Genomic DNA, 13,456 nt, shown 5'->3' on the forward strand with positions numbered 1-13,456 from the left:
ATACCTAGAAGACCCCATCACCTCAGCCCAAAAACTCCTGAAACTGATAAGCAACTTCAGCAAAGTCTCAGGATATAAAATCAATGTGCAAAAATCACAAGCATTCGTCTACACCAATAACAGACTTAAAGAAAGCCAAATCAAGAACAAACTGCCATTCACAATTGCTACAAAAAGAATAAAATACCTTGGAATACAACTCACAAGGAACTAAGGGACCTCTTCAAGGAGAACTACAAACCACTGCTCAACGAAATCAGAGAGGACACAAACAGATGGAGAAACATTTCATGTTCATGGTTAGGAAGAATTAATATCGTGAAAATGGCTATACTGCCCAAAATAATTTACAGAATCAATGCTATCCCCCTCAAGCTACCATTGACTTTCTTCGCAGAACTGGAAAAAACCACCATGAACTTCATATGGAACCAAAAGAGAGCCCGCATAGCCAAGTCAATTCTAAGCAAAAAGAACACAGCGGGGGGCATCACACTACTGGATTTCAAACTATACTACAAGGCTACAGTAATCAAAACAGCATGGTACTGGTACCAAAACAGAGATATAGACCAATGGAACAAAACAGGGGCACCGGAGGCAACACAACATATCTACAACTATACAATCTTTGATAAACCTGACAAAAACAAGCAAGGGGGAAAGGATTCCCTGTTTAACAAATGGTGTTGGGAAAACTGGCTAGCCATGTGCAGAAAGCAGAAACTGGACCCCTTCCTGACACCTTACACTAAAATTAACTCCAGATGGATTAAAGTCTTAAACATAAGACCTGGCATGATAAAAACCCTAGAAGGAAATCTAGGCAAAACTATCCAGGACATAGGAGTAGGCAAGGACTTCATGACCAAAACACCAAAAGCATTGGCAACAAAAGCCAAAATAGACAAATGGGACCTAATCAAACTCCACAGCTTCTGCACGGCAAAAGAAACAGTCACTAGAGTGGATCAGCAACCAACAGAATGGGAAAAAATCTTTGCGGTTTACCCATCTGACAAAGGGCTGATATCCAGAATTTACAAAGAACTCAAACGGATTTACAGGAAAAAAACAAACAAGCCCATTCAAAAGTGGGCAAAGGATATGAACAGACACTTTACGAAAGAAGACATATATGAGGCCAACAATCATATGAAAAAATGCTCATCATCACTGGTCATCAGAGAGATGCAAATCAAAACCACATTGAGATACCATCTCACGCCAGTTAGAATGGCGATCATTAAAAAATCTGGAGACAACAGATGCTGGAGAGGATGTGGAGAAAAAGGAACACTTTTACACTGTTGGTGGGAGTGTAAATTAGTTCAACCATTGTGGAAGACAGTGTGGGGATTCCTCAAGGCCTTAGAAATAGAAATTCCATTTGACCCAGCAATCCCATTACTGGGTATATATCCAAAAGACTATAAATCGTTCTACTATAAGGACACATGTACACGAATGTTCATTGCAGCACTGTTTACAATTGCAAAGACCTGGAATCAACCCAAATGCCCATTGATAATAGACTGGATTGGAAAAATGTGGCACATATACACCATGGAATATTTTGCAGCAATCAGAAATGATGAGTTTGTGTCGTTTTTAGGGACATGGATGAATCTGGAGAACGTCATCCTCAGCAAACTGACACAAGAACAGAAAATGAAACACCGCATATTCTCACTCATAGGTGGGTGATGAAAAATGAGAACACATGGACACAGAAAGGGGAGTACTAAACCCTGGGGTCTATTGGGGGGAAATGGGGAGGGCCAGTGGGAGGGGGAGGTGGGGAGGGATAGCCTGGGGAGAAATGCCAAATGTGGGTGAAGGGGAGAAGGAAAGAGAAGCACACTGCCATGTGTGTTCCTACGCAACTGTCTTACATGCTCTGCTCATGCACCCCAAAACCTAAAATCCAATAAAAAATTTTTAAAAAAAGGGGTTATTTGTATTTTTAATTTATTTACTACCTAATTATATTTAACTTTTTTTTAACTGTTGTCTTTTATTATTGAGCTGTAAGTTTCATTTGTATATTTTGGATTCATATTCTTTCACTGATATATATTTTCTCTTGTTTGTGACTTGGCTTTTCATTTTCTCTGTAGTCTCTATTGAAGAGCAACATTTTATATATAATAAAATTATATTTATCTTTTTTTAATGTTTGGGCTTGTCTATTTAAGAAATATTTGTCTATCTATAGGTCACAGTGATTTTCTTCTGATTTATGTTTGAGCTTTTACAGTTATGTCTCTAATTCATTTCTAGTCTTTGTGAATACTGTGAGGGAAAGATCAAGGTTGATTTTATACATGCACACACACTTTACATTTATATATATAATGAATTATATACTATATATAAAATATATAATATATGTTTTACACAACATAAAATATATATTTTACACATCATAAAATATGTATTTTAAATATATTATATATAATGTGTTTGCATGTCTAAAATATATATTTTACACTACATATTTTATATATATAGTGGATATAATATATCCACTATATCAATTGGATATAGTGTATCCATTATATAATGCAAAAATATGTATTTCACATTATATAATGGACATATATGCTTATATATACTGTGTGTGCTTGTGTAAAATATGTTATATACATTTTACATTTATAAGATATAATATAATCTCCAGTTGCTTTTTCATTAGTTATTAAATTTTATACTTTTATGCATTGAATTGCACTTTGTCTTCCTCAAAAATCAAATAACTATGTATGTTTTCTACTGACTGTATATTTGGGTCAATTTCTAGATTCTGTCCTGATCTATTGTCATATGCTTATGCCAACACCACACTGCCATTAATGTAGCTTTAGAGTTAGTCTTAAATTCAGATAGCATAAGTCCTACAGCTAGTGCTTTTCTAAAGATCATTTTGGATACACATTTTAGAAATAGCTTTGAAAATTTACCATGAAAGTCCTGTGGTAAAATACAAACAGGACTGTTTGTATTTTATCTCTACATTAATTTAGGGAGACGACATCATAAGAATATTAAATACCTCATTCAATAGCAAAACGTATTTTAATTCATAGACATGGGTTATCTTTCTGATTATGTAAAATTTTTATTAGTCTTACTAATGTTCTGTAATTTTCAACACAAACGTTTTTCACATTCTTTATTAAGTTTTTTCCTAACAATTATAAGTGCATTTTTTCTCTTTTTTTCTCACTCTTTTGTTTCTAGTATTCCAATGTACATATGTTAAAGTGTTTACTATTATTCTAAGCATTTTTGAGGCTTCTTCAAACTTTTTTTCTTCACTGTTCTTCAGAATAAATAATTTCTATTAGTATCATATCATATTTACTGGCCCTTTATCTGCTGTCTTCATTTTTTAATGTGCATCCAATTTTATTTTTTTAAATTTTTATTTGCATTTTGAAATAATGTTGTGTGACTTTTATGTTGATTCCCTTTTTTATCATTAAGAACACATTACCTATAAGTTCTTAATCCTATTTTTAATAGCTGCTCTAAAGTATTTTTCTGCTATATTCAACATATAGACTGTCTAGATATATTGATTATAATTGTCTACTATTGTGTGTAACTTTGAATCATATATACATAAATATTATTTTAATAACTGGTGAGATTTTATTTTATGATGGACATTGTGGTTGATATATTATAGAGAATATGGATTTAATTTTCTGAATGTTTTCAATTTTTGTTCCATTAAAATACTGGTAGTCCACTTGATTTGTGTAGGGTTTGTTTTATACTTTGCTAGCACCAATACTTAAAAAGTTCAACATAGTACCCAAGCTCCACTCATTTAATTGCAAACCTCCAAAGATGTGGCCCCACCCCTCCAAAATCCTGTCTTAGTTTGGTTTAGATTTTTTTTTAAGGTAGGTTTAAAAACACCTTATTCTAGGACAGGGATCAAAAAATCATTTTCTTTAAGTGAACACACAGTAAATATTTTAGTCTGAGAAGACCATATGGTTAACTTCTGAATTCCACTGTTGTAGCACAAAAGCAACTAGATAATACTCCAACAAATAAAGGTGGTGGTGTTTTAATAAAATTTGTATACAAAAGCAGTCTGTAAGCAAGATTTTGACTGTAGGCTGTAGTTTGCCAACAACTTTTTAGTACTTAGCTATTAATCTAAAGGCTGCTGTTTTGATTTCCTGTGGTGTTAGAGTTTATGGGTGTCCCTGGAACTCTATTATTCTTCTACAGTGCTCAACCTTGACTTTTTCTTTTCTCCCCTCATCCAGGTAGCATTTGTTCTATTATTGCCGTTGTATAATTTATTACCCTGGTATGTGTAGACCAACTCTCAGCCAAGGATGTGCATACAGGAACACTCCTCCTGTTACCCAAGGTGATTTTTGGTAGACACACCCCTGCTTACTTCATACTTCTCTAATGCCCTGTCCCATATATTCTAGCCACTTGATCTGTTCTAAACTCTGCTTTCCACTTCAATAGCTCAGCACAACTACAGTGATCTTCTTGGGTCATAGCTCTTTGCACCTTGGTTAAGAAATCGTCATCAGGCAGAAAGCTGGTGTAGTTATGGGTCTTACCTAGTCAGTTTCCTATATTTCTAGGTTCATAGCCTGGCACATTTGGTTCACAGTTGTTTACAGGAGGAGGCTAGTTTAACATTGATTACCCTGTCATCTCTGTCAGTCAAGCAGATGATTTGAATCCTTTTTTTAACTTATATGTTAGGTTTGGGAGTATATCTGAAGGTATGTTACATAGGTAAACTCTTGTCCTGGGAGTTTGTTGTACCTATTATTTTGTCACCCAGGTATTAATCCAATAGTTATCTTTTCTGCTCCTCTCCCTCTTTCCTACTCCTTCTTCTCACTCAGGTAGACTCCATTGTCTGTTGTTTCTTTCTTTGTGTTCCTAGTTCCTATCATTTAGCTGCCACTTATAAGTGAGAACATGGCAATATTTGGTTTTCTGTTCCTGTGTTATTTTGCTAAGGATAATATTCTAATCTTTCTTTAAATATCAGAAAATATAAATATCTAACTAGAACTTAAGAAAAATTATTTCTTTACATTAACTGAAAAATGCAGGGTTCATTGATTTCAGGCACGGTTTGAATGAGTTTTTCATGTCACCAAAGCCTGCTCTATATTTATTTTCTATTTTCTATGTTTTGTTTTATTCTATAGGACAGTATAACTTCATGCTGTTCTTGTTTATTCTATCAACAATGTATATTTGAGTTTAGATCTAAACGTCTTCATATTACTCTACAAAGAAAAATACAGTTTATCTTCCTTAGATGAAGAAGATAGACAGCTTTTAGTCTGGAAAATAACATTAAATATCTTCTAGTTTCTGCATAAAGTCACTGAATTGCCTTAATCAAATTTTAATTATTTAACTAGAGAATTAAGAGTTGAGATAGATTGATTGCTTTAAGAAATTACATCTCCATCTTTGCAACTGAGCATTGAGATCTCACCTAATGTGTGGCTGAAAAAGGATGTTAGGCAGAATGGATTAGAAAGAGTGGCATTATTACTCATGTCTTAGGAGGCAGATACATCTTATGACTTGTTATCTGTGTTTTGGTGGGAACACACACCCACACACACACTTTTTCTTTCTTGAGGTATTCTAGGAATTATCTTAGGAATTAAGATGAACAATGAATTTGTACTTTATGTTTTTAGCACCTTAAAAATGGCTTACTGAGTTGAATTATAAAATCTGTTAGAATTTTATTTTAGAAACGACTACTTGGAAAACTCCTGCATATTCTCTGTGTCTAGTAGGTTTACTATCTTTGATAATAAGAATTTTGGAGCCAACAACATTACTTTTTACAAACAGCTGCCAGAAGTCTTGGAACAAAATTTTCAGCTCAGCCAAGACAAATAGATAGAAGTTTTATGGTTCCACTATCGGTACATTTTTTCTGCTGATACACCCCCTATGCTACCTTTGCATCACATTCATAAGGCATATTATTTTGTATTTTTTTCATAGACCTGATATGCTTTACTTGTCTTAAAGATTTTATTACTTTTAATATAAAATTGTCTCAAATCCTGTTTAAAGTAAGGTATATTTTTATGTTATATAAAACTTAGTGAAATTTGGCCAGGCGCGGTGGCTCAAGCCTGTAATCCCAGCACTTTGGGAGGCCAAGGTGGGTGGATCACGAGGTCAACAGATTGAGACCATCCTGGTCAACATGGTGAAACCCCGTCTCTCCTAAAAATACAAAAAATTAGCTGGGCATAGTGGCGCATGCCTGTGGTCCCAGCTACTCAGGAGGCTGAGGCAGGAGAATTGCCTGAACCCAGGAGGCAGAGGTTGCGGTTAGCCGAGATTGCGTCATTGCACTCCAGCCTGGGTAACAAGAGCAAAACTCCGTCTCAAAAAAAAAAAAAAAAACACTTAATGAAATTTATCAGAGAAATTAAAATAAAGACAACAGGATATTTTTCAAACACACCACTGGTGCTATCCTTCATAATCTAGCTCTATTTAAGGTCCATTCTTGAGAAAAAAATAACAAGAAACACCCCCTTGGAACACTACACGTAGAGTAACTGAGCCAGAAACAAAACCAAGCTCCAGCTCTTAATGGTCTATAAAAAGGTGAAGTTCTATATTTTCATAAATGTTAATAAAGTATTATATTAAGAATTTACATTAAGAATGTGGTACATATATGCCCTGGAATACTATGCAGCCATGAAAAGAATGAAATTATGTCCTTTGCAGCAACATGGATGAAGATGTAGGCAATAATCCTAAGCACATTAATACAGGAACAGAAAACTAAACGCTACAGGTTCTCACTTTTAAGTAGGAGATAAGCATGGAGCGCATGTAGACATAAATACGGGAACAATGGACACTGTTATCTACTAGAGCAGTTATCCTCAAACTTTGTGGCACCAGCAACCAGTTTCATGGAAGACTATTTTTCCATGTACATGAGGTGGGGTCTGAAGTGGTTTCATGATAATTCAAGTGCATTACATTCATCATTGGATTATCATAAAGAGCATGCAACCTAGATCCCTTGCATGCACAGTTCACAATAGAGTTCATGACCCTAAGAAAATCTAATGCTGCTGCTGACCTGACAGGAGGTGGAGCTCAGCTTTGCTCACTTGACAGCTGCTTTCCTCTTGCTGTGCTGCCCGGTTCCTAACAGACCACAGAGCAGTACCTGTCTGTGGCATAGGGGTTGGGACCACCACTTTAGAGAGTGGAGGGAGGAGGTTTGGTTAACAAACTACCTACTGGGTACTGCAGTCACTACTAGCATAATGGGATCTATATCCCAAACCTCAGCATCATGCAATATTTCCATGTAGCACTTCTGTGCATATACTCCTTGTGTCTAAAATAAGAGCTGAAATTAAAAAAAAAAATGTTATCATGAAAAAAATTATGGCCACTCTGTATGATTTAATCCAATATCTAATGCTTTTCAAACTGGTACCAAAGTATTACAATATCGGATGATATCTGCAAGTCCTTTTATTACTTTTTCTTACTCTTTTTGTCAACTCTAGTTTCCCAAGATCTCTTGGCTAGATGTTTTACCAGGTTTAATGAGTTCATAGAAAAGGTAAATCATTAAATCCCTGGGCATGGCCAGGTGCAGCGGCTCATCCTTGTAATCCCAGCACTTTGAGAGACCAAGGCAGGCAGATCAACTGAGGTCAGAAAACCAAGACCAGCCTGGCCAACATGGCAAGATCCCGTTTTACTAAAACAATACAAAAATTAGCTGGGCATGGTGGCATGCACTTGTAATGCCAACTACTAAGGAGGCTAAGGCATGAGAATCACTTGAACTCAGGAAGTGGAGGTTGCAGTGAGCCAAGATCATGCCACTGCACTACAGCCTAGGTGACATAGTGAGACTCCTTATAAAAAAAAAGACAAAAATGAACCAAAAAAATCTGGGCATGAAATGCAATACAACTTTCAAAGGCAAATTTGCTATTTTTGTTGGAATTTATTTTTCCTGCCCTAATACAAACTTCCTGAATTGTTATACCAATTGCTTTTATGCTGAATTTATGGCAGGTAGTATAAACTACATTACTTATCATATAATCATATATTACTATTGAAGTGGTACTACTATAAGTATTTTACAGATATTGACTAATTTAATTCTCCTAACAAGCCTATAAATTAAGTGATATTATTCATCTTTAAAAAAGAGGAAACTGAAGCATGGGGAGATTAAATATTTAAGTATGGAAAATTAGTAAGGAGTAAAAACTAGTACTCAAATTCCAGAGTGAGCTCCAAAGTTCATCTCTTATCATCTTTGTTGTCTCTCAAAAGTGAAAGACAGCAATGTTATCATTATTTTTAAGTATGTTCCTTCAATACCTAGTTATTGAGAGTTTTTAACATGAAGGGATGCTGAATTATTTGTGTTTTTCATTTGCTTGGTAAATTTTCCCCCATCCCTTTATTTTGAACCTATATGTGTCATTGCACCTGAGATAGGTCTCTTGAAGACAGCATACGAATGATTCTTGACTCTTTATTAACCTCGTTCTTCTATGTCTTTTAATTGGGGAATTTAGCCTATTTACATTTAAGATTAATATTGTTATATGTGAATTTGATACTGTCATCATAATACTGAAACTAGCATTTTCTTACACACATAAAAAGGGAATTTTTTTGTAAGTAGTTCTATGTATTTATGACAGATAATGTTTCTACCAATAAAATGAAATACATGTGATTTAAATATAATTTATAAATTCTTGTTTCTTTAAGTCTCTGAGTTTGGGTTTCTGTTTTGCAGGAAAAGCTAATTAACCCATATAGATATGAGTTGTCAGGAATACTGTTCTGATTAAATAAATTTTAGCAGATATCTAAATGATGAGAAGAAGAAAATCATGCTTGGAATTTTTAAGACCTTGCAATAAAAATAAACTTAGCACTTTTGAGGTAAAATAAGGCCAATATACTCAGAGCATATTGAGCAAGAAGCAAGTGGTAGGAAAGAAAGATTGAGACGGAGAAAATAATGTAGTGTATTATTTGTTATGGCAAAACACATTATCTTTAAATCAATGAATAAATAAGGAAAATGTGCATATGTGAGTTGCCTGGGGGTCAGAGATCTTGGCTGGGTTGACATATGACTCTAGAGATCTACCAGCTTGCTTATCCACTAGCAGTTTGACTATAAGCTGGGTTTATTGTAAATGTTTACAAGATTAATATGTTGATTAATATAACCTCTCACATGCTCTTTTCTTTTTGCTAGCTTTATTTTCTTGATAGCAACTGTCACCATCTGATTTTATATATGTATTTTCTGTCTCTTTTTAAAGACAAGAATTTCTTTTTCCTTTTTCTTTCTTTCTTTTTTTTTTTTTTTTTTTGAGATAGAGTCTTGCTCTGTCACCAGGCTGGAGTACAGTAGCTCAATCTTGGCTCACTGCAACCTCTGCCTTCTGGGTTCAAGCAATTCTTCCGCCTCAGCCTCCCAAGTAGCTGGGACCACAGGCACATGCCACCATGTCTGGCTAATTTTTTTGTATTTTTAGTGGAAAAAATTTTTGTATTTTTTGTATTTTGTATTTCACCATGTGGGACAGGATGGTCTCGAGGATTTCTTTTTCTTTATCATTCTACAATTAGTTCAGAGAATGCTTTTTAATTTATATTACAAGATGAATAATATTTGCTGAATAATAAAATTATTGAATGAATTTTGATACCTAATAAAATGGCAGCTTTCATAAAGAAAATTAAATGCATTTTATTATTCTTGCTCTCAGCAGATATCACAATCAACTGGAAGATGTAAACAATTTAAGAATATGAGTTTGTAGGTTATTTAGAGAAAATATTGGTTGTTGCTGCGGTTGTGGTTATTGTCTTAAGTAATCTCGGCAATTCTTATGGCCCAACACAGTGCCTGGAATAGTGGAGACCACAGAGACTAATCAAAAGATAAATGGATAAAAGGAACAATAATGGGATAAAAAAAGGTGGTGCAAATGCTATATGTATGCAGATAACGGAACTTTCAATTCTTCATATTCCTCATTTGAGCCCAGCTAATATGATATAGAATAAGTATTGACATTTCTAGTTTAGAAAAGTCAAGGGCTTTGCCCAAGATCACATAACTGGGAAGTGGTAGAGGCAGGTTATGAATATATAACTTCCAAACATGAGGGTACTGCTTTTTTCTTTGAATAGCAGAATAATGACACTTGTAATGGTATAGAGATATGGTAGGATAGAGAAGCATATGTCACTGAAACACAATAATATAAATAGAGTACATACTAGTACATTTGTCTCCTTGGACTTCCATAACAAAATACCATAGACTGGGTGTCTTAAACAATAAAAATCTGTTATCTCTCAGTTCTGGCTGCTGAAAGTCCCAGAGTGAGGTGTCCATATATTTAGTTTCTGGCAAAGGCTCTTCCTGGCTTGTAGACTGTGCCTTCTCTGTGTGTCCTCATTTGGCCTCTCCACCTGTGAGCACAAAGAAAGATCTCCGTTGTTTTTTTCCTCTCCTTACATGAACATGTGTCCTATGGAATTAGGGCCTCACTCTTGCGGCTTCATTTAATTTTAATTACCCCAGAGTGCTTTGTCTCCAAATAACAGCAGCAATGAGGAGTTAAGGCTTCAACATATAAATTTTAGAGGGGGATAAAATTCACTCTATACCAACTAGAAATGTAAGTTAGGGATTTAAACCACAGGTATTTGTAAGGACTTCAGTTGGGTCCTTGAAACTAGATGTTTTGGTCTAGTGAAACATTTAGTGCATATTCATCCAGAACTACCATTTTCTGCATATTAAGTATTTTACACATCAAATTATCATGACATATAGTAATTTTTTTGATACATGGTATTTTTAAATTAACCTGAATTCTAAGTGAATCTTATAGGACACTGTTTTTCCTTTTCTCTCTTTTTACAATTCTTGGGCAATATATGACCGATGCCTAAAGTACAGAAGGAAATTATAGAATTTATCTAAAAGATTTATCTCTTATTTTACAGGCACAGCAGCTTACTGATCTGGAACAAAAATTAGCTGTAGCCAAAAATGAACTGGAGAAAGCAGCTCTTGACAGGGTAAGTCTACATCCATGAACCATTACAACTTCAGTTTTAGCAAAAAAAAAAAAAAATTTAAAGTATACTCATTGCTTTCCTTGATTTATTAATGTATTTCCAAATGCTGTATTTATAAGACAGTTACAGAATTCAGGAATATTTGATATCTTCTTTGGAATCCAATTCTTTCTTTGTTTTTGCTGCTATAGTAAATTGACTGAAGGTTCAGTCTTTGTGAGTTCATGGCTCCATTTTTCACCTCACTGGTATATTTAATCCATAATACCACAAATAAACATAGCGCCAACTAAGGCACTATATATTAACTCTGGGTGAATGAGTTATGAAGCAAATGTAAATAATTATTGGTGTCAAATTGTTATTAACCAGTTTTTGAATGTGTGTAGCTTACAGTTTATATTTATCTATATTCACTTGGAAACATGCACAATAATAACGCTGAATATAGCAATGTTTATATTAATAATAAATGGAAGTAATCTAACTGTTTACTATAAGATAATTAATACATCGATTTTTATATATTTTCTATACTCAAATTTGAAAATAGTAATTAAAAGATAACAAATATACATAAATGTATTTTATCAATATTGTTATACCTACAACATATAATGTTCAGTGAGAAAGGCAGACTTATATGTATAATATTCAACAATTGTTCAAATACACAAAACACATTTTTAAACATTATGTTGAATGTAAAAAAAAAAGTACGTAGAAATTTGATGTATATATAGAAAGACATAGTCACATAAAATTCATGGATACAATTGCCTTTGGGGAAAGACAGTAAAATAACACTAGGGATGTTTACAAAGTATACCTCTACTGTGCCCTAAACATTTTATCCTCCAATAATTGTACAGATACCAACTATCTTTAATTCATGTACAACATATATGTATATTTTATATATTATATACATGCATTATATATACATGTATACAAACATTATATATGTGACAAATATAAATATGTTGCACATATGCACATATGTTTATATATATGTTATAACATAGAAAATGATATATATAACAATTATACATATATTTTTATTATCAAAATTTTGCCTTTAACATTCAATTCAGATATTTACTTGATACTTGTTATGTTGCTGTCTGCTTCTATTTTTTAACATAATATTTTTTAATTAAAGAAAATACTCTGATGTCAAGGGCTTTTTATTTTTGTGGTCACAGCTTAGCAACCATTTAATTGAGGAAATTAAGCAAGTAAGATGATTGTTGTTATAGACTTATTTTGCAATAATACTTTTATTTTGCTATAGTACATTGTATTGTTACATTTGGCAATTTTGAAGGAGAGGAGGTTACCTTCTAACCATCAGTTTGTACCACAGTTGTTTTAGTAAAAAATAGAGGAGAGCTTGCTCCCTATTTTGTGTTAAGTCAAGTATAATTTGTTTTATTAAGAGCCAAGCATCATAAGATTTTTTTTTAATTTCTATAAAACAAATTTATACCAATTTAAGCTAATCTCCAATCACATCCAACTTACACTACATATTACTTTTTAAAAATGTATATGGCTCATTGTAAGATTGGTGGAATCAGAGGCATTTATAATCTTAAAGCTCAAGTAGACCACCTTTGTTTTAGTCCTTTCTCTGCTATTCCTGCACAATTGCTGCAATACGATCTAAGTCCAAGAAAATCATTGGATTCCCATGATTCTGAAACAGCCTATTCTTCTCTGAGTTTTTACCCTCTCTGACTCTTGGAATATTATTCCTTATATTAAATGTCCTCCCAATTTGACATCATATAATCTTTTTAGTGATTCAATGACTAAAGAGCTTTGAAATGCCATTTTTTGTGTGTGTGTGTGTGTGTGGCCATCCTATTCTAGGTACAATGGGAAACAGAAAATATATGAGACAGGGTCTTGGGTCCCATATCTCTCACAATTATGTTTAGCACTAACAATTAGGAAATAATTGTATGCTGAGACATAAGGCAGCAGAAGCACAGAGAATAAATATGTATTTTGCAAGTACCCGTGGGTCATAGGGCATGGTATAGTCATAAAACACTTTATTTTTCAACTGAAATTTGACCTGAGTCAAAGGGTTAGTGTAGAGTTGTTCCTCCATCTTTAGTTATGTTAGAAACAGATGTTTGGTGCTGCAAAGAAAAGTTGGCACTGAGACAAAGGATCTTTCAGCAAAGCAATTTTTACTTCCTAGACTGCAGGAAAAGTACACTTGCTAGCCATCTTGCCACAAGAGTACAACGAACAAAGGAAAAGCAGACATATTTATCCCTTATGAATTTGG

At 33.8% G+C, this 13,456-nt stretch overlaps 1 protein-coding gene across 5 annotated transcripts in view; it reads left to right on the forward strand.

Moving 5' to 3' along the window:
- The window catches only part of LUZP2 (leucine zipper protein 2), a 580,317-nt gene that overhangs the window by 480,605 nt on the left and 86,256 nt on the right, over positions 1–13,456 (forward strand). For all 5 annotated transcript variants that reach the window (XR_013522908.1, XM_009007842.4, XM_078339265.1 and 2 more), the window contains one exon: positions 11,080–11,154. Coding sequence is in view for 4 of the 5 variants with exons in the window: in XM_009007842.4 (XP_009006090.1) it covers positions 11,080–11,154 (75 nt within the window). In the remaining variant the exon portion in view is untranslated. The remainder of the gene's footprint in view (positions 1–11,079; positions 11,155–13,456) is intronic.

The sequence above is a fragment of the Callithrix jacchus genome, chromosome 10 (assembly GCF_049354715.1).
Source record: "Callithrix jacchus isolate 240 chromosome 10, calJac240_pri, whole genome shotgun sequence".
In the NCBI taxonomy this organism is placed as follows: Eukaryota; Metazoa; Chordata; class Mammalia; order Primates; family Cebidae; genus Callithrix; species Callithrix jacchus.